Source organism: Astyanax mexicanus, chromosome 3 (assembly GCF_023375975.1).
Source record: "Astyanax mexicanus isolate ESR-SI-001 chromosome 3, AstMex3_surface, whole genome shotgun sequence".
Taxonomy (NCBI): domain Eukaryota; kingdom Metazoa; phylum Chordata; class Actinopteri; order Characiformes; family Acestrorhamphidae; genus Astyanax; species Astyanax mexicanus.
The window spans coordinates 17,681,144-17,706,846 of NC_064410.1; the positions used below are offsets into that span (position 1 = coordinate 17,681,144).

General features: G+C 37.9%; 1 protein-coding gene across 2 annotated transcripts; it reads right to left on the reverse strand.

Annotated features, from left to right (window-relative positions):
- Positions 1-82: 82 nt before the first annotated feature.
- gga3b (golgi associated, gamma adaptin ear containing, ARF binding protein 3b) lies at positions 83-24,592 on the reverse strand. Of its 2 annotated transcripts, XM_022682907.2 has the most exons (18): positions 24,495-24,592; positions 23,075-23,159; positions 22,323-22,398; positions 22,085-22,183; positions 21,580-21,703; positions 20,946-21,020; positions 20,238-20,341; positions 18,117-18,197; positions 16,971-17,108; positions 15,615-15,696; positions 15,211-15,327; positions 14,596-14,841; positions 13,421-13,494; positions 11,865-11,998; positions 11,471-11,754; positions 10,067-10,236; positions 9,542-9,652; positions 83-7,289 (listed from the first exon to the last, which is right to left on the reverse strand). In XM_022682907.2, the coding sequence occupies exons 1-18, from the start codon at positions 24,532-24,534 to the stop codon at positions 7,179-7,181; spliced, it is 2,151 nt and encodes a 716-aa protein (XP_022538628.2). In that variant the 5' UTR covers positions 24,535-24,592; the 3' UTR covers positions 83-7,178. The 2 variants fall into 2 exon arrangements, with proteins under 2 accessions (XP_022538628.2, XP_007239787.3); XM_007239725.3 differs by lacking the exon at positions 20,946-21,020.
- Positions 24,593-25,703: the final 1,111 nt, after the last annotated feature.

A 25,703-nucleotide genomic window follows, 5' to 3' on the forward strand; every position in this document is an offset into this window, starting at 1 on the left:
ATAAGCTATAAGGTGGTTTTAATGTTATGACCATTTTAATGAGTGATCTGTGCCCAAGAGAAAGAAACCTGGCTTCAGACAGTTTTTTGCGTTAAAAGAGACTTTAATTCTGCATGCAGCTGAACAGATTGCACTTATGGACTACTGTACAAGCTTAAGACTCTCACATGATACAAGCACATAAAATACATACATACAGATCATGTAGAGGACTAACTCATCTGCCCTCCTCAGCACACCCCTCCAGTAAACTGATATTATGATGAATCCTAATGGACCGTAGTACTGCACAGATTAGTGTTTTCCTCCTTCTAAATCTTATTCACCTTTTACCAGAAAAATGAGTTTTTCCTCTCTCACCAGAGCATAAACAAGCTAGTTTGCAGAAGGCTGTTTTTTGGCTGGGCTATATGGTAAAAATATAATCCACAAACTCAAGATCTTACAACATACTTTTTTTGTTTGCCAGATTTTTAAAAACCAATATTTAAATGAGTTTTACTCCAAATGTTGTTATGCACATTTGGGTCAGTGTTATTTGAGACTGATGATGCCTTATTTATACATTGTACATTGGTAAATGTAAAAAGTAAATTTATCACTGTAAGATAAAATAGTCATTTTGCCCACCTCTAGCTTGGTGTAGTGTTTTTCAATTCCGGTCCTAGCGCACCACTGCACAGCATTTTTAGTGGTTTCCCTGCTTCTAAAAATCTTGTTCAACTAACTCATTAATATCATTAATGAGTTGATTATATTGATTATATTATTGTGGGTTAGTTGAAGCAGAAAAGCTCTAAAATGTGCAGCAGGGCACTGGACATCCAGACTCAGGATTAAGAAACACAATACTATAGATCAGTTTTCAGTTCTCATCCTGACTCCCCCTGGCATTGGATTTTGGCACAACACCATGTCTTTTCTTTCTTCTATAGTTTAATGGGTGAAAAAAAACACTGCAAACTAACCAGGCTAAGATTGAATGGATCCTGACCAAAACCATCTCTTTTGGATGGACCAAATTTTCTACTTGTCCCCATCCATTACGGATGTAAGACATTTTGGGTAAGACCAACTGAAGGTTTATTACCATTTCAACAACATATTTTACATCACTGATACAATCTGACAAAAACCTCATGAACAGTCCGGCTCTTATGCACAAAAAACATGATTGTTATTGTTTGTTATGGCTACTGCACCTGCGCATATCTCCACAGTAAGAGGGAAGGAAGAGCTTAGGGGACTCTCCTCAACTCTCTGCAAAAGCTGATTGACTCTTTGTTGAGAGGCACGATTTTATTAGGTGCAAAAAACAGGTGCAAAGATTAGCGATATTATAATGAATGGTCTTTCTCCTCATTTATAATGTCTATCAAATATGGGGCTGACCACAGACCTTTTCATATATCAGTCGTAAAGTACCAGTAACAGAAACAGCCAATTTGATTCTATGGAAAACAAGATTAACAAGATTAAAAACAGGTAAATTTCATGTTTAACTAGAAAGCAGTCGAGTTAGGTGTGACGTCATTCCCAGCTCCAATGTCCCACATGCAAGGTAAATGCAACCCAGGATAAGGCTGACACTAATCTGTGCAGTGCTGCTCCCTGCAGGACTGGAGCAAGCGGGGTGATTTTGTTGGGTCTGAATTGGTATGAATTCAACGAGCAAAGGAAAGAAAAGTAGAAACAGATGAATGATTCACACAATCAGTAGAAACTATTCGGATTCTCTGATCCATCAGCAGTTCACTACAGATCATTTGAACACTGACATTACAGCTGCTTGCATAGTACACTCATACACAATGTATAAACAACGTTACACTGTGGTAATGTTGCAGTGTTGCACACACCTGGTCTCCTGCTTTTGCCTTTTGTTTAATTCAGCTATAGCATTTTCATTTTAGTCAATAATAATAATATTAATAATATACTGATTTTCATGCACTCCCACAAATGTTGGGACTAAAATTAATGCTTCCAGTGTACAGTAGGGCTGGATGATACGGCCTAAATTTATATCACATAATACTTCTTTATTTGGCTCAAAATGAACAAAATAAAAGCCACAGCAAAACTGCCAAAAACACTGACAACAGACGTCTGAACTTTTTACATGTAATTAACATGTCGGTGACAGATTCTGTAAAAAATGTATTTAAAAAAAAAATCTTAAATCATATCACCATTATTGGAACAATTTATATTTTTTATATACTGATATAGATGTTGTATTGTTGTCCAGCCCTAGTGTATAGAACCATTATCACATTCTTCTTTATTGAGGTATTTTGCTAAAATATTTTAACTTATAGATTAGAGTACATTAGTGGAAGAGGAAAAAATACTATGCAATATAATTGCATCTCTGCATTAGATCCTAAAATTGCTTGTTTTTTTCTATTTTTACTATTGAGATATAGTATAAACAGTTAGATTTCTATAGACTAGGGTCATAATTCACCAACCAAATCTGCACAATATCAGTATGGTGGTTAGAGGGGGTGAAGGACGTACAATAGACACACCCATAATCAAATCACACACAGATATTCTAGAGGGCACAATTTCTGGGGGCTTTTTATCCCAAGCCTAAAAATCAGTGTAGTGGTATAAATCATACTAGTGCTAGACACTTTAATACCGATATCAACAAGGGACAAAAATGATCTGGCCTAATTTAATATTAAACATATTCTAAATCAGCCACACGATTTCAGTGAGATCACTTCAAGAATAGAACTAAAGTATTTTTTTTAATTTAAAACTTAGTTGTTTGGGGATATTAGTATTAGGGGATAATTAAGGTTTAAAGGTTTGTCAGTATTGGAAAATAAAAGTTAGTATCATGCCATCTCTAGCATCAGTTCACCCCTACACTGAAAAAATGAGTAGGATAGGTAGGAATGTAAGTTGTTTCTCACAATATTTGGTGAATTCATTTAGAAATTCTTCAGGAACGAGTGCTCTGTAACTCACACTTACTGAAGTGTATTTTAGTTTCTTTAACTTTAAATTTGACTCAATGTTTAACCATATTAAACTATGCATATTCATAATGGTTTCTGGCATGAATTATTATACATAACGGGCATTTCACCTACTGCTAACTCATCATGAGTCTTCAGTAGACTGTTACAGTTGACTGCCTGGCCACTGTTGTAAGAGCAAGTTCCCATCGACGTTATTGTGAAGTGTAACTTCATGCTGGCTAAGAACTGCATTAAAGAACTTTAATAATGTATTATTAAAAATGCCCCAATACACCAGGAGGGTAAAGACCAACACATGCCCCCTCCGATACATGTGAAGCCAGCCACTGCCTCTTTTCAAACTGACATCACAGCGACTCTGTTCTGATACATCAGCTCACAGACACCCTGTGCAGCAGACATCACCCTTTAGTGATGAGGGGAGAGAGCGCCAATTTTGGTCCTTCTGAGCAAGGAACTTTAAGATGGATCAATTTTCCCATGGATTGGGACAATAGTCTGGTAGAAGAGAAGCAGGTTATTTTTTATCTGTATTACAGATCAAAAACACCAACAGACCTTCCCCTAAATAAGCAAGTTATATCATGTTTAGGGGCTAAATTCTCAATCCTCTTATTTATTATTATTCTTATTATTAACTAAATACCCAAGGCAAGGCAGCCCTTGTTGACGAAACAACACGCTGAGGGTGAGTGAGAGGTGGAGCGGAAAGCAATCCTATTGTGTAAATCAAGATGCATAGGTTAATAAGGTGCTACATTATTTAAGTAAAATCTACTAAAAAAAACAACAACTAAAATACACTTCAGTGGACATGTTACACACTAACTTTTACTGAGGAAATTCTAATTAAATCCACAGAGAATAGTGAATACCCATTTACAGGGTTTTTATAATCTAGTACCCTTACTTAGTATACGTACGTATACACAAACACACATAGAAAACTTAGGCTTTAAAACAAAGACAGGCAGACCTGTTAGATTCAGACTACATGGGAAATACAATATTCAAAATTCTGTCTAATTTGAACTAACTATGATTTACTGCAATACATTATTCTCAATAGAGTTTTTAAATAGAGCTGTTTTACAAAGATCTGTTGGTTCTTTCAATCAATACTCTACATCTCTGATGCAAAACAACAACTCTCAATCTCAGTTCCACAAATCCTCCTGTGATAGTGATGATGGTGGTTATAAACCACACCTAATTAATATACATCACTCAGAACTCAGAAGTATGTAAACATGTTTTACGGATATGTACGGAAGCAGTACTAATTTATACTCATGTAAAACCACTCGCTCTACGCTTGTACTGCATGAACTCGCTTTAAATTAAGTTAGCCAGTGGCATGATACGTTTACATACGTTCTGTTATAAGGTTACAGGTAATTATAGTAAGAACGTAAGAGACTAACATTAAGCAAGGCTAAAAGTCTTCCTAAAAAAAAAAATAATAAAACATCCTGAAAAGTTCTAAGTTTTGACTCAAACACACTTAAAAAAAAATCACAGCAAATTTAGCATTAATAAACATAAATATATCAATAAATAAAATATAAATAATTTAAAAAGGAGCCGCTTTGACTTTGCACGTTTCTAAGCACAAACACAGAGGCTCTTCATTGTAAACAGTCCTGACAAACTCTACATTCTTCTTCTAATGAGTTAAACTGATATGCCAGCAAAATCAAATCAAACACTCTTAACTCCAAAATGTAGCTGATCAGAATGCTCGGTGTCTGGAGTTTTGTTCTAGGCTAATGTAACTAACAAGCAATGTAGCCTTTAGCTTGCACATGTGTTTTCTGACACTGTATGATGTTGCATTAGATGTAGTACATCTATTACAGATTACTGGTTATTTCTGCACATTTCCAGGAGTGTGTTTTATGATTTAGGCATGCTGAACTGGTAGAGGTGGGACAAAATATCAGTATTGTGATATATTGTATTATTTTCATTTGAAATACATTATCGATATGTGGTGTCAAGTATTGATATTATTATTATTATTATTATTGAAACATAGGCGCTCTAATCTCCCAAAGACTCGCCCTCCAGTTAGACTTACTAAAGTTATTGCTTTATTTATTTCAATGTAAATCGGATGTTAAACTGCGTGAAACTAATAATGAATCTATAACTCCTGGTATTTTCTTATTTAGGAGTATTTTATTTTCTTCAGTAACACACTTTTATTATTTTTAATAACGCAGAAGCACAGTATCATAATATCATCGTTATTATGAGCTTCCCACCCCTAATAATGTGGTCTAAATGCTTCTATTACTCGTTAGCTACATTAACTTTGTAGCTCCAGAGCAAAAGTAAAATCATACTACAGTAAACAGATCTCTGCTGATCTAATACGTTTATGATGGTGCCTGCCCTATAGCCAAATAATTTTATTGATATAGCTTCAACTATTATTAATAGTAACAACTATTATCAATTAAAATTATATATGTGCTGACCAGAGTGGGCTATGTTTAAATGTGGAAAACAATAATGCATTATCATTTTTACTGTCTGTATTAATTTCTGAAAAGGTCACAGCATGCATCATTTCTTACTAAATATTTGGTTCTGCATCTCCTTCCCTTTATCACAGCATTAAATATGTAAAGGTGAGAATTACTGAAGTCTCTGAGAGTTCCTGTCCATTTCAGTCTGCACTTAAACTGAAGGGAATTTTATTTTTACTAGTATTATTTGTATTATTAGACTAAGAAATGGGATTAGGCCTGATATTGTCCCACATCTCGTGTGTAGAAAAAAAAAAAAAAAGAGTATGAAGTGACTCATGCAGACAGAGCAGACTGCATCAGGCTAGGGGTGTGCGATGGGTGATAACTACTTTTGGATATTCTGATATCAATGTGAAACATCATTAGCTCATCAGCTCCCCAGAATAAGTAGTAGTGTGATGTGTATGTGTTCACTGTGGACCTCTACCTTGCTCTGCCTCGCTCCAGCCAAGTTATGTCACAACCACAATCTGCAGGGTGAGGAGCTCCCTCTGTGGCTACACACAGGTTAAGCATTCTGAGTTACCATGCTGTTATCCATTGGGTTATAGCAGCTTTTTTCATGTATATTTATTTCCCCAATAGCCTGAGTAAACACACTGTTTATATGCAGGCTATAAGTAAGCCGATCAAACATGACTTGTGTAGTATCACTTAGTGTACACGTAACCATGAAAACAACAGCGAGCATCACGTAATGCTAAACAGCGTAAGAGGAACAATAGCAACTGGCTACCTAGCTATATTTCCAGAGTTTGCAGTTGGTATGTTTTCAAATTTTTTTTACAAAAGAGGGGTGAGATGAAGATCTTATGCCCTCCGTGTATTCAAACATTCAGAGACAATGTACATGTGCAATATGTACTTCCGATTAGATTATCCACCTCGTTTGATCGGTACTCGGAATGGTCTCAATCGGACTACTCTATTCCGATCGAGGTGTTTACATGGACATGCTCTATTCAGATTGAGCTATTAATCTGATTATTAACTAACTACTAGGCTGCATGTAAAAAATAGCCACTGTTTCAGCTCAGATATGAAGCTCCCAGTCAGTTGAAGTGTGGACTTTACTGTATTAGACCGGATAGGTATTCCTAACCTGATACTGTAATTAAGGCAAGGAGACACAGAACTAAGCATTAGAAATGATGGATGTCCTGTAACACCGCTCCCTCTGTGAAAGAGAGAATGAGAGAGTGTGAGAGAGAGAGAGAGAGAGAGAGAGATAGAGAGTCTGGTAGCAGCAGCACATGGTTATTTCCAGTGTAAGACAGTAAACAGCAGTGCGTTGGTATCTGCGGTCAGCAGGTAACCTCTGGTTGTTTGTGCAGACACTCTCTCCAGCTCCTGCGTTCTGTGCGCCGGGCGAGGCTCTGGATGATTAGCGATGGCATTAGCATTTTAGCTACGCGCGATGAGCTGGATCAGATCATGGATAATACTTGTATAATGTATATAATGTAATTCACAGCTTAAATAATAATAAAGTTATATAAAATAAAAAAAGACGTTGATGGTTGGCTCGGAACACTGGACTGGAGCAACACACCATCTCTGGTCTAACCTCTGGTGGAGTGAGTGTTATGTGTGTGTTTATGGTTCTGGTGGTGGTTCTGCAGTAGCAGACCGAGTTCTGGACCTAGAGGTTCCCCCATCTCTCGGCCGGAGGGAACTGATCGACCTCTCCCACCTCACAGTACTGCCTCTCCCCCAGCAGGAACATCAGCTTGTAGCGCAAACGCACCTTCTCCTGAAACACACAGCACACAACCACATCACATCACTGACTACAGAGTTTCAGATCGTTTTATTTCTCTTCCCAATCCCTTCAGAAGCTCTTCTACTCCCGAGATGCACCAGCCAGTCATGAGACCAATTCAGTTCGGCTGTGATCTTCTGTATAAAAACATGTTTGTTTGGTTGTTAGGCCTTTTGTAAAGTACTGTCTCTGTTTTTTTAGCTTCATATTGAGTGTTATTTTCCTGTTCTTTAAAACCATTCTGTCTTTCTACTCCAATTTAAAATTTTTCAATTTTGCATTTTCTTAATGATTTTCTCAACTTTTCTTCTCGTCTTTTGCCCTTTTGGTATGTAAATTTGCTCTGATATTTTGGTAGGGTTTGTCTTTATACTTGATCTACATTTTTTGGTTCAGTCCTCCAAATTAAAGCCTTTCCTACATCTCACTCTCTAGTCTGTGATATTACAATGTAGAATGTGGTTTTAGTCTTTATGGAAATTTGGCTTTATTTTAGTCTCTTTTACGTTATTATATATTTTTGTTATAGCTTTTAATAGCTCTAAGTGCTAACAGTGCTTCTAACCGTGCTACAAAAATTGGAAATCAAAGCTTACTGTAAATAAACAGAAGCACTTTGCTCACCCAAAAAAACAAATCTGTGTAGATTAACATTCAGCTCGTTTGACTTTAAAAGAATTGCAGTTTTGTTTACCTAGGCACCCCTAGTGGTGAGACCTGCAGAAATATGGCGACACCCTTGTTCCTTGCTATTGTCACTTAAAATGTGCATTATAATCTGATGTGCCTTATGTATGAAAACAGACCAGAAAATAGATGTTCACAGATGTTTTTTTTTCTTCATTATTATTTTTTTTTTTTCATATTTTTGTTCATAAATTTGTAAAAACAATTATATCGATTGATTATTCTTTTCAGTGAGTGTGGTGTCCCTGGAATAACAGTGAGCTGCTAGCTAGCTAAAGGGTTTGTAACAGACTCGTTCTACAGGGTAAGTAGTAAAAGCTAGCTGTGTAAATTAGCACACATCCATTTAGTGCTGGGCGATATGGGAAAAATAATATATCACGATATGGAATTTTTTATATTACGATAACGTTATATATCATGATTTCAAATTTAAGTATGTTTTCAGTTATTCTTTGAAAAATATGACAAAATAATATATCATTGCTTACTTTTTTCCAACTTTATTTCAAAGTGACATTAAACCAAACGTTCACAAATGAAAATTACTACAGTGCAGCAATATATATATGTATCAAAAGAAAAGAGATGAGGTAGATGCAGTAGCTCATTTTAAATTTAAACTCTCATGAGTTTAATAACGTAAAGCATGTCGCAAACCGGCATGTCCGCACATGTCCGTCAAATAACATAAAGCAGCGTCATGTCATAAAAGTGACATGCAAAGTGACCACGCCAATTCTTTTCATCATAGCCTACTTTATATATTTCCCTGAATAATTGATGAAATGACTGTAGAAAGGATAGGGACGATAGAAGGTAAGCAGCACGATAGACACTTTTCTATCGTCCCCACGATATTTATCGTCATATCGCACAGCACTACATCTATTGATGTCTAAACCACTGGCAACAAAAGTTAGTACACCCCTAAGTGAAAATGGCCAAATTGTGCTCATCTAGCCATTTTTGTGTGGTGGGATCCTGGTGAGGAGTACCAAGAAAACTATCCGTTTTTTTACAGTCAAACTTGGTGTTAGCATTATGGTCTGGAGCTACATGAGTGCTGCCAGCACTGGGGAGCTGAATTCCAACATGTACTGTCACATTCTACAGCAGAGCTTGATCTCCTTCCTTGGCATGGCGATTTTCCAACACAATAATGACCCCAAACACACCTCCAAGATGAGAACTGCCTTGCAGAGGAAGGTGAGGGACTGGTAAAGGTGATTGGCTGATTGCCTAATCCCTTTTGAGCATCAGTGGGGCATCCTTACAGGGAAGGTGGAGGAACGCAATGTCTCTAAAATCCACTAGCTCTGTGATGCTGTCCTGTACCTGTAAAGCTCTAGTGAATCCCATGCCCAAAAGAGTTAAAGCAGGCCTGAAAAATAACGGTGACCACATAAAATATTGACACTTTAGACACAATTAGGCCATTTTCATTTAGGGGTGTACTCACTTTTGTTGTCAGCGGTTTAGACATGAATGGTCATTATGTCATTAATCTAATAAAGGTGTGTTTGGGAGGGGGGTATAAGATGAATAAAGCTCACCTTGAGTGGGTTTGCTAGCAGCATGACCTGTGTGATGGAGGACGGGGGCAGTATGGGGTTAAATGGAGCCAGCTCTGCTCCTGATGGAGACTGAAGCTTCACCTTCATAGTCTGAGAGAGAAAGAAAGAAAGAAAGAGAGACAGGCAGAGAGAGAGATGGAGACAGATAATGAAGCACATGTAACATACACTGCTGGTCAAAAGTTTTTAAAAAACAACCTGTTCCAGCACCGGAAATGACCAAGTTCCAATTATTTACATTGCTACAGATCAGCTGTAAACTGTTAACCAATAAATTGTTATCTAAAAAGCACCACCCCTCCCCTTTTTCTTTACAACAAAATTTGTTTTTTTACTTTAACTTTAAAGCCCCATCAGTTTACTGCTAACTTTATGATTTCACTGGATTTTGAAGCATTTTAGGGTATTTAGTGGACCTAGAGAAAAAAAATGGGCGTGTTTTAAAACAATTGACTTATAAAACATATATAAATGTGTGTGTGCGTATGCATGGTCACAGGTTACCTTCGGCACAGCTGCCTGCAGCACTATGTTCTGTACAGGTAACGGTGCCGTGTTCAGCATGGACACCACAATGACCAAAACATCAGGTCTGCCGGGGGGACAGTCAGTGGCAAAGTGCAGCAGAACCCGAACTCCATCTTTATCATAGGCCGTAACTGGCAGAACCTTACCTGAGAACAGCAGTTCATACAGATCAGATCATACAGGTTCATCTACTGTAACACAGCCTGATATCTGCACTAATTCCTCCCACAGGAAGAAGGATGAGAGGCAAAACGGGGTTTGTTGGGGTAGTGTGTCGCTACACAGCAAAGGCAGGACTGAAGCTCCACCTTGTGATCACGTGGGGTAAGACCCAGAGTCTAATCTGATTATGCCTGTAATCATTTACATATCTCCCTGAGATATAAAGGTATGCAGAGTTATTTTTTTAAATAATGTATTTCTTTATGAACTGAGGCAGTGTTACAACAACTAGCGAGCACACAAGTAAGTTCTAGACCAACTAAACTGTAATTTATTGGTACAAACTGGCCCTTGTTTTAACAGAATGCTATAAAAAAGAATGTCTGTGATAATGCTTTCTTTTGGAGAACTACATTTGTGTGCAGGTGTCAGGCCAGCCACTTCCTGTCTGCTTGCCATGGACTCTAATTCCGTGACTCAGAACTACACTCCCCAGAATTCCCCTGTGCTCCCTCTCCCCCAGACTCTCCCCATCACGTGCCACTGCATCTCACGAACTCTGTCATACTAGTTAGTCTGATTGTTCTCACCTCTGCTTCCCTGTATAAATACCCCTCATTTCCTGTTCTCTGTGTCTTGTATTGAATTTAGTCTCCATCTCTTCTACCTCGTGTTTTCTCCATCTTCTCTGCCTTTTGTGTATGACCTTTGCTTGTTTCTTTATTGACTACAGATTAAGCTTAGCCCCTCTGTTAGTTATTGTGTTCTGGTTATGACCCTTGCTCTCTGTCTTGCCCTTGGTTAGTGTTGTTGATCTAATGTGTATGACCTTCGGCTTCAAACACTCTGGTATGTTGTTTGTTTATGCTTCCTTACTATTGTTAGCTACGTTGTTCTTGGTTTTCCCTGTAGTACTGTTACGCTCTTTTATAAATTCTCTGTTTCTAATCCGCATGCGCTTCACCCATGTCTGGCATTCGTGAGAGTAGGACACAGGAAAGAGAAAAAACAATAATTTAGATTTTATGCTAACAATTATGTTAACATCTTTAAACTGTGGTGAGGTTTGGCATAAAGAAGTAACAATCTTTACTTTGAATGTAGGTAATGTGGAAGTTGGTTCCTTTTAATAACGAGTAAATTGTCTCTCACCATGACTGGAGCCTGTTAGCCTAGCTTAGAGTGTGAGTGTGAGTGTGTGTGTGTGTATACACTCACTGGGTCTGATGGAGTCTAGGGGGACATTGACATTAGACAGCGATGGCTCTGAGCCGCGGACGGGACTCCCCTGCAGGGAATGAAGGGGCGAGAGGGGTGGGCGGAACAGAGGGCTGCCCGGTGCAGAGTGGCCCGCCTGGGCCTGAGCACGGGACAGGGCGGGAGAGCCAGGCACTGGCGCGTTGATGAATGGATTAGAGGAGGAGAGCGGGGCTGGCATGGAGCCAACAGCAGCACCAGGCAAACCAAAACTACCACCAGCAATTCCACTCTGACTGGAGACTCTGGAAACACACAAACACAAGAAGATGCAGCGCCTCATTAGCCAATCATTATCAGGTTAAAATAGAAATCCAAACACACGCAGGCGGTAGAGTCTGTAGAGTCTGCTCACCCCTTCACCTCTCCAAACTGCAGGCCCTGTCCGGCTGCAGGCGGCTGCGTGGAGTGTGCTGAGGTGTGTGTTGGTGGAAACACAGTGCCCGGTGCCACTACACCACCAAACAGGTCAAGCCCAGGATCAGGCGCCTGTTATAAAGATGTCAACCCTTTTACTGTTAAAGCATTTATAAACAGAGACATACAAAGGTCTGGGCACTCCTGGTCAGAATTTCTGTTACTGTGGGCATTTAAGCAGTTTAATAAAATGAGCTTTAAAAGGCCATTAAGTTAAAGAGGACACTTTCCCTCTATTTTCATCTTTCACAGTTTCACAAATAAAAAAAAAGTAAAAGGGCCTAAAGCAAAAGTTTGGGCACCCTAGTTTGTTTAGTACCTAGTCTCTTCCCTTCGGCAAGTATCCAACCAGTAGCCTTAATATTCTTGTTTGAGCTTTTTTCACCCATTCCTCCTTAAAAAGTAGAAAATGACTCTCGGTTCTGTGAGATTCCTGTACCATCTTAAATGAACTGCTCCTCTGAGGTTTATCTGCAGATTTTCAGTGATGTTCAGATCAGTGAACAGTGAGGACACCAGGGTAAAACTGCTTGCGCCTTTTGCGATAGTAAATTGTGAGTTTTGAGGTGTACTGATGATTGTTATCCATTTCTAAAAGCTATAGAAAACTTTTCTGCTAACAGAAGGTCTTATGTTATAGTATTATGAGGTTTTATCTTCTTATAGCCTTCTCCTGTTTTAAGGGCTTCAACCATTTTAGGGCAGCAACTTTAAAGAATCAATGGCTGCTTATTTTTTTTTACTTTCATAAGTGGTCCTAAATCTGATTTGTATCCAATCCATGGACATGGGACATGAATGTGAACCATCTAATATTAAAATTCATGTGTTTTTTTGCTTTTATGCATGCGCTATGTGCTTCTCTCTTTTACCCACACATCACTTGGTGCAGCTAAAGCTGCAAAAACAGCAAAAGCAAACTGCCTGGTCTTTTTTCTCCTCCTCGACCTGAGCATGTACTTCAGACCAGCTGTGTACTCTCCACTGCAGCAAAAGATGCTCCACATATGAGCTGCTAACTCATCCATTTCCCTTTATTAAGCTACGAGTCATCTCTCAAAAATGAGTTTTTTTTGTTGTTAGGGAAGAAGACTAAATTTATACACGTATCAATGTGAGCATGGGATATGTTTCAGGAGCAGATTTGTTCACATTACACACAGATACAGCTCACTTACATTTGTGAATGTGAAACGCCAAGATAAAAAAATCTGATCTGAGTAAAACATCGTATTTAAGCAATGTGGCTTGTAATAAGAACATAGCCTAAAATTGTATAAAACCAAAATAACAGACTGATACTGATTAAACTGTTGATAAGTGTTTTTAATGCCTTTTGGAGATAATTTTATTGTCAACTTGCCTGGGTCCCTCAAACTAATTCCTGTTTAAGTGTCTCAGATTCTGACACTTGCCCATTTGTCTGTTTCAACACATCACCTTCAAAAACTCCATATTCACATATAATTAAAGTGTACAGGACCGGCGTTGTACCTGTAATGATGTCCACTGATTTGACAATTCTTCAAGTTTGGGTCTGTTTGGCACTGAAGGAGGATCATTTAACCCTGTCAACATGGAGAACAACAAATATTAACAGTGAGAATTTATTTACAGTTAAGAACAAAAGTGTAAGTCTTTTTTTGCGCTTTAGAAATAAAATCTTATTTTTTTCTTATTTGGTAGGAGGTGTTTTTTTACTCAGAAAAACATCAATATTAGACCTAATACAAATATTAGTCCTATACAAAATTTTTGGTTTTACTGTGTTTATTAAAATGTTATCAAAATGTTATCAAATCTCTCTTTATGGAGTAATGTGCTGTTTATAGTTCTCATCATATCAGCAGCTGGTTTGATTAAATAAGTGTTTAATGATGGTTAAAACAAACAAAAAAAAAGCTGCTGATGGAATTGAACAAATTACTGGGGTGCTGGGTGGTGGCGATGCATCTGGAAGCTCATTCAAAAGATCCCCACTATTTTCTTTAAAATAAGATTCATGTTTACCTGAATCTGTTCTAACAGGATCACAGAGCAGGCAAAAGTTGCTCAAGTCTGACATTTTTTATATCTGTTTTGGAACAGTTCAATATGTGGTATAAAAATCTGTATCCGAGTCATCCGTGTTAAAGTGACTCTGTCAGAAAAGCCAGATCAGAGAGTTTTATGTCAAGTAGAAGGAAAATGGACATGAGCAGATGGGAAAACACATGACAGCTGTAAATAAGGGTTTAATTGGTGGGGTCATAAGGTAAAAAAGAGCATTTAAATGTTTCTAATAATATTAGAAAAATAGTGTTGCAACTTCTCAATGCTTCTAATACAATGGCCAAATGCAGCCACAGGACAAGAGTGGAGCATCAAAAGAAAAAAATAAAAATTTTAAGTTTATAAAGAGGCTGAATAACATGCTCTTTTTACAGCGAGGCTCCTGAGAGTCTCCTGAGAGTTTTCATCCTGAGGATGAAACGGAAACTTCGTGAAGTGATGGTGTTTTGAGAATGTGCGTCATCTGATTTGGGCCACAATCACATGTTGTGTGATTGCAGTCATACAGTATAAATTACCTTTTTGCTGAGATGAATATTTTGAGATAATGTGCTTATGTGCCTAAAATCACTTAAAACCACAGCGTGTTTCTGTGTATATATGATGATTAAAGTCACCTAGAGACAAAAGCTTGTCATCGAGGAGAGACAGAGTGGACGAGGGTTCAGATCCTTTGTGATTGGGGCTGCTGCTCTGACTGGAATTGCCGGCTAATCGGCGAGGAGGAGGAGGGAGGATGGGGATGCCGGAACCGAGCGGATTGGTGGAGGGGGGATAGGAGACAGGAGGGGGCGGAGCCGTTTGAGGAGGAGAGGGTTCATCCAGGCCAGCCAGGTCAATCAATGTGCCTGTTGTTTCACATCCTGAAAGAGAAAGAGAGAGAGAGAGAGAGGCAGAGAAAGAGAGAGAAGCAGAGAGAGGGACACACACAAATATGCAAATATTACATAGAAAACACAGTTACCACTGAAGTCTCAGGCCCATTGGACCCATTGGGCCTGTGTGTGTGTGTGTGTGTGTGTGTGTGTGTGTGTGTGTGTGAGAGAAATCAAATAGGATTTATTGTCACATAAGTACAGACATACAGGTAAGGAAAAAACCTTGTAAAAATTTTAAAATATATAAGGCACAATATATAACTATGACTATATAGGTGTTACAATACTGAATCTAGGTGTACATAATGTGGGGAGAAGCTGTGAGTAAAGTGCAGTGTGTGTGCGTGTGTGTACCTTCCCCGGGTGTGGGTTCGTGCTCCTCAGTCTCGGCTCCGTCACTCTCTCTCTGCACCACCTTCTTATACAGGCTGACGACTCTGGAAAGGTCATCGTTGGCCTGCAGGATATCACCTATAATACGAACAGCAGCACTGACTCAGAGTTCCACCTGCTGAACTGGATGCAGTGTAGAACTGTTCTATATGTATAAACAGGACTTTAAGGCTTTTTATAAACAGGACTTTAATATTACACCCCAGTTTTATAATTCTGCCCCTTTGTGACAACTCTTTCCATTCATTATTTATCACCATAACAATACATTTCAATAAATTTCTCAGCCCTCGCTAAAATCTATAAATGAACAACAACAAAAAAGATATTAAATCTATGGTAAAACAATCATAATCCAGTGTTACCTAAATTAGTGTCGTTATCCTCCGTTTCTGTGGCCAGTTTAAAAGCTGTGCGTCTCAGTTTATCACAGCGTTCGTACAGCTCCTGCACTCAGACAGGAACACATTAACATCTCATTCAATTACATAAACACATTAAACTTTGTGTTAATAATAAACACATTTAATGAGCAGCTGAAAAACTGCTTCATGTCATGAAGTCTGTTCTGTTCTATTAAACCTGTATTTTACGCACTATAAGGCGCACTGGATTATAAGACGTGTTATGAAACACTAATAAGGAACAGGGGTGTTTCCTCCTAAATCATTATGTCTTGTTGTTGGGTGGTGTTGGTGGGGGTTACTAACACAAACCTGTAAATTCTTAAAAAACAAAAAAAAAAAAAAAAAAAAAACTCAAACTCAAATCAGCACTGGATGTTAATCTACACAGATTTTGCTCGTAAACACATCTTATTTGGGTGAGTTAAGTGCTTCTGTTTGTTTACAGTAAGCTTAGATTTCCAGATTTCCACTAAGGCAGGGTGCAACAGTATCACCATAAGCAGCTAAATTAGCGGGTGAATGCTGCCCAATAGTAATAGTAATCCAGGGTGGTATTAGTTAGTGGTTCGTCCCACGTAGCTTGTTTTAACAGCAGACTACAGTCCAATATACTCACCTATGAACGGTGAAAAAGCTAGCGCATGGCATGGTTAAAAGGCTAATGCTGCTCTAGCAGTGCTATTTGGGGTTAGCAGTAGGCTACAGTCTAATATTCTCACCTCTAAACGGCAAAGGAGCTAGCGCTTAGCGTGGTTAGCGAGTAAAGCTAATGCTGCTACAGCATTAGCTGTATGGTAATTGGTAATTTAGTTTTACACTGGACGTTATTAAACAACAAGGGGATAGGTATATCATAATTATTACAATAATAGTGTATCATACAATATATGAACACAAACTTAAATCATTTCTGCTGACCTCAATATTACCCATTATTTTTTGAAAGGAGGGAGAGCTCATAACATACATGATGATGTACACTGTTTTTATTCATGTTTTATTTATTTAGAATGTTATTTATTTTTTAAAACAGTATAAAAGTTACTGCGTTGGTGTTTGTAATTATTCACTGACAGAGATGGAAATATACATATATTACGATATATATAACTTATAGAACACTGTTATGATATATACTCATTATATAATAAAAAAAAATTATCTGTCACAATAATTATGATAATTATGATATTATGATAAGAAAATGTATCAAAAAAGTATCACAAACGTATAAAAAATGTATTACAATACGATAAAATCTAGTCCTATTGACTAGCTCTAGTCTAAAGCACACAATCCAGTACCCTGGCTCACCTTGAGGAGCTCACGGTCCGAGTCTGAGGACATGTCTCTGTCGTAGTGACTCAGCATTTCTCCCAGCAGCTTCACGTTATTGTTAACTTCCTCCAGAGTGTTCATGCGCTTGGTCAGCTTCTGAACTCGGACATCGTCCTGACAAAAGAAAACAGCCAATCACAGGCCAGGGTTGGCAAGGGGCGTCAAACCTACAAATGTGAACCTGTTGATTAAATGCTCAGCTACAATTTTGCCTCGATCACAGTCCTACATTGCTGCTCACTCCTTAATTATTGTGTTTCAAAATTTCTTTGAGCAATGCCTTAGAAGAACCACTTTAAAGTACATAAAGAAACACGTTTGTAGAGAGTGTTAGACCAGAGTTTAGACCAAGGCTGATGTCATTGTTACATTGACTTCTGGTTTCACACTGCAGTTTAGTGACTGAGGGCACTAAACAACTTTACTACATCCTGACATTACCACTGCCTATACTTTACACTGGCTGCTTTGTAGGATGTTGTCTGTTCGGCAAGTTGCGTTTCCAGATGTTGAGCCTCAATACCAGAATTCAACTGCTCTTTAGGTTCAGAAGGAGTAAATAAGGTATAATGTTTAATCTACAGTTACAGTAGACACAGGAATCTCCAGCGTAATCTGTTGTATCCATACAGATGTGGAGTGTGTAGAACAGCACTGCCAAAGAAGCAGATACAGCTACGCAGCTACTGCTAGCCAGTTAGCAGAACAAGCTAATACACTGGAGTAATGGTAGCTCAGCTCTGTGGAGTCAAACACTTTGTCCCTCCTGGAGGAAAATGAGAACAGCACTTTATCTAAGGAGCTCCTGCTGATGTTCATCACTGTATGAGTGTTTTTATTCAATAAAAAAATAAAAAAACAACAGCAAACTGCAATTATTCACAAAAAAGAGGCAAAAGGAATTGCGCAATCAATCTCCAGCTCTGAGAAAAGTTCCTCTCCTCCCCCAGTCTGTTTTAATACTGTAATGCCTTGGCTTTTAGAATAACATAACTGTAAATTGATATTAAACTTGTGTTTTACTTGTGCAATAGCCCAGCACTGGAACAGTGTTATCATTATGTAGAGTCCCAATGTTCTCTTCCAATGTGTGTGCATGCGTGTGTGAGAGTGTGTTCTTACCTCCTTCACCATGTTCTTGATGAGTCTGTTTGCTTCCTGCAAATCCTCTGGATTTTTGCTCCGCAATAGCTCTGCTAACAGCTGCACACACCAAAACACATATAAAAGGCTTTATTATGAATAATATTTACACTTCTTCTTCTTAAGAGAGACGGGTAGATGATGGACTGCAACTACACCAGTCAGATGCTACGAGAGGTGGAGCGAGTGTATCAGCCCTCAATAAGCAAAGACTAGAACTTTTTAAAACTTTAACATGTTAATGTTTGCAGATTTAAGGGTGTTGATGCATTAACATTGCAACACTCATTATTAATAATGATGCCCTGATCCTATGTACTCACATCATGTTCTTGTATATACTGTTTTTATTGTTAAGTCAACCCATCAGACAGATCATTCGTATTTTGTAGGTCCCCCTCATGCTGCCAAAACAGTTTTGACCTGTTGAGATATTGACTCACAAGAACTCCAGAAGATGATGTTCTGTGGTATCTGCACAGCTTAAGACATTAGCAACGGATCCTTCAAGTCCTGAAAGACTGAGTCCTCCAGACATTAACGTTTAGTTTGTCTTCAAGTGTCTTAATATTCTTACGCATGTCTATTTTGCCTACTTCAGCAAATGAGCAAATAAACTCAGAATTGATTGTTCAGATACAGCCTAATATATAACATTTGTAATATATATACAGTCATATGAAAACGTTTGGGCACCCCTATTAATCGTAATCATTTTTAGTTCTAAATATTTGGGTGTTTGCAACAGCCATTTCAGTTTGATATATCTAATAACTGATGGATTATCTAATCTAATATTTCAGGATTGAAATGAGGTTTATTGTACTAACAGAAAATGTGCAATATGCATTAAACATATGCAAAAGTATATGGGCACCCTTATCATTTTATTGATTTAAATACTCCTAACTACTTTTTACTGACTTACTGAAGCACAAAATTGGTTTGGTAACCTCATTGAGCTTTGAACTTTATAGCCAGGTGTATCCAATCATGAGAAAAGGTATTTAAGGTGGCCAATTGCAAGTTGTTCTCCTATTTGAATCTCCTCTGAAGAGTGGCATCATGGACTCATCAAAACAACTCTCAAATGATCTAAAAACAAAGATTGTTCAACATAGTTGTTCAGGGGAAGGATACAAAAAGTTGTCTCAGAGATTTAACCTGTCAGTTTCCACTGTGAGGAACATAGCAAGGAAATGGAAGACCACAGGGACAGTTCTTGTTAAGCCCAGAAGTGGCAGGCCAAGATAAATATCAGAAAGGCAGAGACGAAGAATGGTGAGAACAGTCAAGGACAATCCACAGACTGCCTCCAAAGAGCTGCAGCATCATCTTGCTGCAGATGGTGTCACTGTGCATCGGTCAACAATACAGCGCACTTTGCACAAGGAGAAGCTGTATGGGAGAGTGATGCGAAAGAAGACATTTCTGCAAGTACGCCACAAACAGCATGCACAAGTTGACCGATGCACAAGAACTGTCCCTGTGGTCTTCCATTTCCTTACTATGTTCCTCACAGTGGAAACTGACAGGTTAAATCTCTGAGACAACTTTTTGTATCCTTCCCCTGAACAATTATGTTGAACAATCTTTGTTTTTTTTTTTCATTTTTCATTTGAGAGTTGTTTTGATGAGCTCATGACTTGCAATTGGCCACCTTAAATACCTTTTCTCATGATTGGACACACCTGGCTATGATGTTCAAAGCTCAATGAGGTTACCAAACCAATTTTGTGCTTCAGTAAGTCAGTAAAAAGTAGCTAGGAGTATTCAAATCAATAAAATGATAAGGGTGCCCATAATTTTGGTTTAATGCATATTGCACATTTTCTGTTAGTACAATAAACCTCATTTCAATCCTGAAATATTACTGTGTTCATCAGTTATTAGATATATCAAACTGAAATGGCTGTTGCAAACACCCAAATATTTAGAACTAAAAATGATTAAGATTAATAGGGGTGCCCAAACTTTTGTATTATGACTGTATATGGTTACATGAGCCAGTGGAAACAGATCATCAACCATTGTTATTCATATCAGCTGGAAATGGTTTTGAATTTTATGACTGACTGACACAACTTCAAGTGAACACACCTTGCCCATGTCCTCATTGTCGAAGACAGGGTTTTTGGGGCGTGTGGGAGGAGATGGAATCAGAGTTTTGTCTGCAGTCAGCTCAGGATCTGAGGAGATGAGTCCTACAAGAAGGGTAAACAACAGTGAGATATATAGAGCCTAATAAACCCTGCTCTACACCACGCTGTATATCGTCGCTGTCCAATGAAAAACACTTATCTCCAAAAGAGCAACTTTACAGGAGAGAGAAAAAACCTTGTAAACTTTCAATGGAAGTCAATGTAAAAAGAGTTTATTTCAGGTCATTTTAAAGAGTTTCTATTGGTCTGTTCATCAAGAAATTTTGGCACAGTGTAAGAGACAGTTTGTCTGTTCAAATTATTTAGTAAACTAAAAATCGATGAAAATGGAGATAAGTGTTTTTCATTGGACAGCGACGATATATGAAATCACATTTTTCATGGAACACATCTCAGATGTATAGTACAACTAATATTAAAAGAATTTTGCTAAAGTGCTTCTAGAATGTCAGAAAAAGAGAAAGTGCCCTACTGGTTGCTTTTTAAGGAGAAAGTTATCAATAAAGTTGCGATAAATTATGATGATGTGCCTCTAGATCAGGAAATGTTGATAATGTTCCTTAATGAATGCCATTTATGGGTGCCCTTCTAAACTTTTTAAGTAGGTTAGGGTGCTATTATGAAGTGCCTTCTATGCCAAACCTACCAGAGAGTTTCTCAAACTGTACATTCTCAAGTAGAGTAAATGAGATAGAATGCAGTTCTTCACAGACTAAATGTTCTACAGGTGAGAGAACACAAAAGTGAAAAACAACAGAAAAACAGCTAAACATGAGATTTAAAAGGCATTTAAATGTCCACATGTTGTTTAAATGTGAAGAGTACTGATATTTAGTGAATAAATATGTTATCTGTTGTGTTTGGGCACTTTTTGAGACACAGACCAAGTTTCTTCTGTCCCCAGCACTTTGTGCAATGCAGAACTGCTACAAATTAACAATTAGTCGACAATGAAATTTTTAGTTGACAAATTTAAATAATCGACATTGTCAATTATATTGACTAATCGTTGCAGCCTTAATAGGTACCCTCACAATGGCATCTACTATATTTAAAGGTGCAAGACAAAGCATTTTTTACTGTTAAACTTGCATCCAGTTAGCGTTTCAGTTTTAGCCACACCCCTATAGAATGTACAGCTTCTATGGTGTGCAGTGCACACGTTACATTGTGGATGGGCGAATGTTAAATACCCGAATAATCCATTTCTACCCACTATCAGACCTCATTCCAGCTTCAATAATTCACGCTGGTTTATTCTGATATAATTTGATACTCACCTTGTCTCCTTAGCGTTTGGTAGGCGTCACTTATTTTGGCCTCGTTGGGAAAAGCTACAGTCCAGCTGTACAGCATTTCAATGATCTTCATCTTTACCCTCTCTGGGACACTGTCACCCATGTACTGAGAGAGAGACAGAGACAGAGAGAGAAAGAGAGAGACAGAGAGAGAGAGACAGGGCTGTTTATTGGCTAAAACTTTACAATACGATACATATCACAATATACAATACAGTCATACTGTAAGCAAGTATATGTTGCTATTGTATAAATAGTTAAAATATGTCACAGTATAAAAAAAAACTATTACCTTTGTAAAATCTAAATAACGCTAAAAGAACCACTGTCTAACACCATTTACACCAGAACTAATTATTAATAATACATACTGAGTATATGAAAATTTATACAGTTTAGCTAAACTAAATATCAAGACAAGGTATCAATATTTCCCTACACCTATCGTCTTCAGATTAAATGATGCACACTGTGAAGTTGCTATTACCTTGGGTGAAACGACCTTGATCAGCTCGTTTAAAAACCTGTATTTGGCGATTTCGTTATGAAACCTTCTCCCACAGTTCTTCATGCAGGCTTCCAGAACCTGCCAAAAAAATGCAATATCTCGAATGCTGTCTTCTTACAGTGTGTGTGTGTGTGTGTGTGTGTGTGTGTGTGTGTGTGTGTGTGTGTGTGTGTGTGTGTGTGTGTGTAAAAAATACTATAACTTCGTAACCACTCACAGTTAAAGCTTGCATGGCCTCCCATTCCTGAGGTGAATGGATTTTATGAACGAGCAGTCGAACGGCTATCTGCGGACTGCAACCAAACAAACAGTGGCTTTATTAAAAAAAATTAAAGGCATGAACTACAGTTAGTGTCTGTCTGATGTGTACTGTGGGCTGTGGAATTGCGATTCCTTGATATTCAATATACCGCAAGATAATTCTCTACGATACTTTATAGCATCTGTGTCATTGAAAAAGATAAACTCCTAACTCATACATAAGCAAACAGGTTTTGGATTTATTATGTTTTTTTTGGTGTCAGTTTCACACAATTTAACAATCAATATTTTTCACCATAGGTTTACTCTATTTATTTGATTATAGTACTACCATGTAAGTAATGAAGCAGTAACTTTAGTAAGTCTAATGGAGGGCAGGTCTTGGGGAGTTTAGGTTTCAATAAAAATATAAATATTTGGTGCTAAATATCAATACAATATGAGCACAAATATACAATATGTTGCGATTTTTATATACTGTCCCACCTCTAATGTTGATACATAAGCAAATAAATATTATAGGGCTATAAACAGCAGTAAAATGCAAATAAAGAAAAATAATAAACTGCAGCTTGTTTGCATCAGTCCAGAGTCATCTAAATATTCTGCTCATAATTAGCTCTTTAACAATCAGCCAAAAACATCTTTCCAACACTGATCCTTTGTTTTTTAGTGTAATTATCTTTTCATACAACTTTAGACACTCACCCTTCCAGCTCTTTATTGATCTGATCACAGAACCCAATGATGTACTCCCAGTCTTCCTGCCTGTTGGTGGGATGGGTGGCCTTGTCTGTGGAGGAGCGGATTTGTTATAAACCCATTTAAGCTGTGCAGTGAATTGTTAATCATAACTGCAATGTAACCAATATGCAAATGACATTTAAACCAATTCTATTTTGCTGTTCATGTTAAGAGGTCTAAAATGCATGTTAAAATACATACATACACACACTCATTCATTCACTCACTCATTCATTCACTAACCCACTTAAACCATGATGAATGTTTGTGGACACCCTTTCTAAAGAATGCGTTTAGCTTTTTACACATATGTGCAAATGCACACACACACAGCTTGTCTACTCCCTGTAAATAAAAACTGCCAATAGAATATGAATTTGGAGCAGATACATATAAGTATATTGGCACCATGCCTAATGCCAGGCATGCATTAGAGAGGTATTAAAACCCCCAGTATTGTGCAGTGGAGCTCCGTCCAATACTTTAAACTAATGGATGAGGTGGGATGGTGACCATCCAAATTTCTGACCTCACTAACACTCTTGTCAATCAAATCCTCACAGCAATGCCCCAAAATCTAGTTGAAAGTCTTGGACAGTAAAGACAGTTACTCCAACAAAAGCAGGATTGACTCTTTGTAATATACTTGTTTTAATCAGAATTGTTAAATCATCCTGATTTTGCCCATGTAGTGAATTTACCAAACTACATACTTACCTATTCACTTACTCACCTACTCATTAATTCACTAAACCACTCACTCACCTATTCTTTCAGAATGTCACCTACTCATTCATTCACTAAACTTCCCATTTACCCACCAAATCATTAATTCACTCACCTATTCTTTTAGAATCTCACCTACTCATTCATTCACTAAAACACCCATTTACCCACCAACTCACTAATTAACCAACCCACTCAGTCACAGTCATCATCCCACCCACTCACTCACTTACGTATTCACTTACAAACTGCACTAATTCTGTAAATAATCTCCTCCCCTATTCATTCTTTAACTCATTCATCCACTCACCCACTTAATGGCTCATTCATTCACACATACGTTTTTTCATGCATCCATCCATCCACAATAAAACACGAATCAGCTGAATGACAAATTCAATATAATTTAGTCAAATCCTCCACACCCATCCAGACTAAACAGAGAGAGAGAGAGAGAGAGAGAGAGAGAGAGAGAGAGAGAGAGAGAGAGAGAGGCTCTGCCCTTCAGAGAGATACTGAGGCTGATTAAAGCTCTCAGTCTGACCGTCCTCAGCGCACTGTCCCCCCACTGTCCCCCCGCCTGCCTCTCTCCGCGCTGTCATCTCTGTGTCTCTCCGTCTCTGCTCTTTTTCACCGAGCGCGGTTTGTTTTCACTTACTGAGCCATGATTCCAGCGACTCCCCTTCCTGGTACGCCATGCTGCTTCATCGCGAGATAAAGGGCTTTAAACGAGAACTCAGGTGGCGCCTGAACACACTTCCCCCACCCGTTTTCAGGCAGGCCCCGCCTCCTGCGCTGTGATTGGCCAGTAAAGATCAAACAATTCGCTGTAAAAACCGCGAAATAAATCTAAAAACTTTCCCATATTTATTCATATGGTCAGTCTAAAGTTTAGCAGTTTAATTTTATGACTTTATCAAGCTAAATTTAAAAATAGAGAAATTGGAGGAAAGAGGAAATGGATTTTCATCCAATTTTTCAAATATATAGTTTTTTATTTCAGCCTTTTGAGTTTCAAGTAAAATGAAAAAGTGAATCTTCTCTCGATTTTCAGATTTGTCAGGTTTTGTATCTAGTAACACAAATTTGTTGATATTTTTTTCATTTTTCCTGAAAATCCAAATGTAAGGGGCAGAGCTGAAAAGCTAAAATTGGAAAATGGATAAAAACGTGTACACTTTCTTGTACACTGCACTACATAAAAAACTATGAGTTTTCTCATACAATTTTCTATTTTTGCATTTAGCCTCAAACTGTCAAAAAAATTAATAAACGTTACACTGACCTCATATTCACATTCATATTCTGTTATTCAATATTAATACTCATTCACACAAACCGTCATACACCAGCAGAATAAAGTCAATCCAATAACATTATAGGAAGGCTTGTTTTAATTTAATTATTAGCAGTAAAAGATAAAAAAGGATAATCAGATTTAAATGAAACATGTAAAATCACTGACATCTGTTGCCAGCAGAGCTAAGCACAGTGTTTTATTACTAGAACTGTGCAGTATGTGACGGATATCTGTGTGGTGTGGTCTCTGTCTTCACCTGCTGATCATTTCCAACACTAACTCTATACAATAACAGCCATCGAGGCTAGCAAGCAAACCTTTAGCTGATACACAGCCTGAAGACCTCGGCATTCGTCCAAAAAGCTCAATGACCAAAGGCAGAATAAACGAGAGAAAATATTGGCAGTGAGTTTGACAGATGGATGAATTAACTAGAGCTAAGAAAGGCGACAAGACAGATGCTGAGCTGCTTCTTTTCTCCTTTCTCCCAGGTAGTTTAGCTAATTTAGCCAAGTAATTTTTTCCAACCACTTCTACTACTGGTGTTTAAATAATGAATAAAAAAAG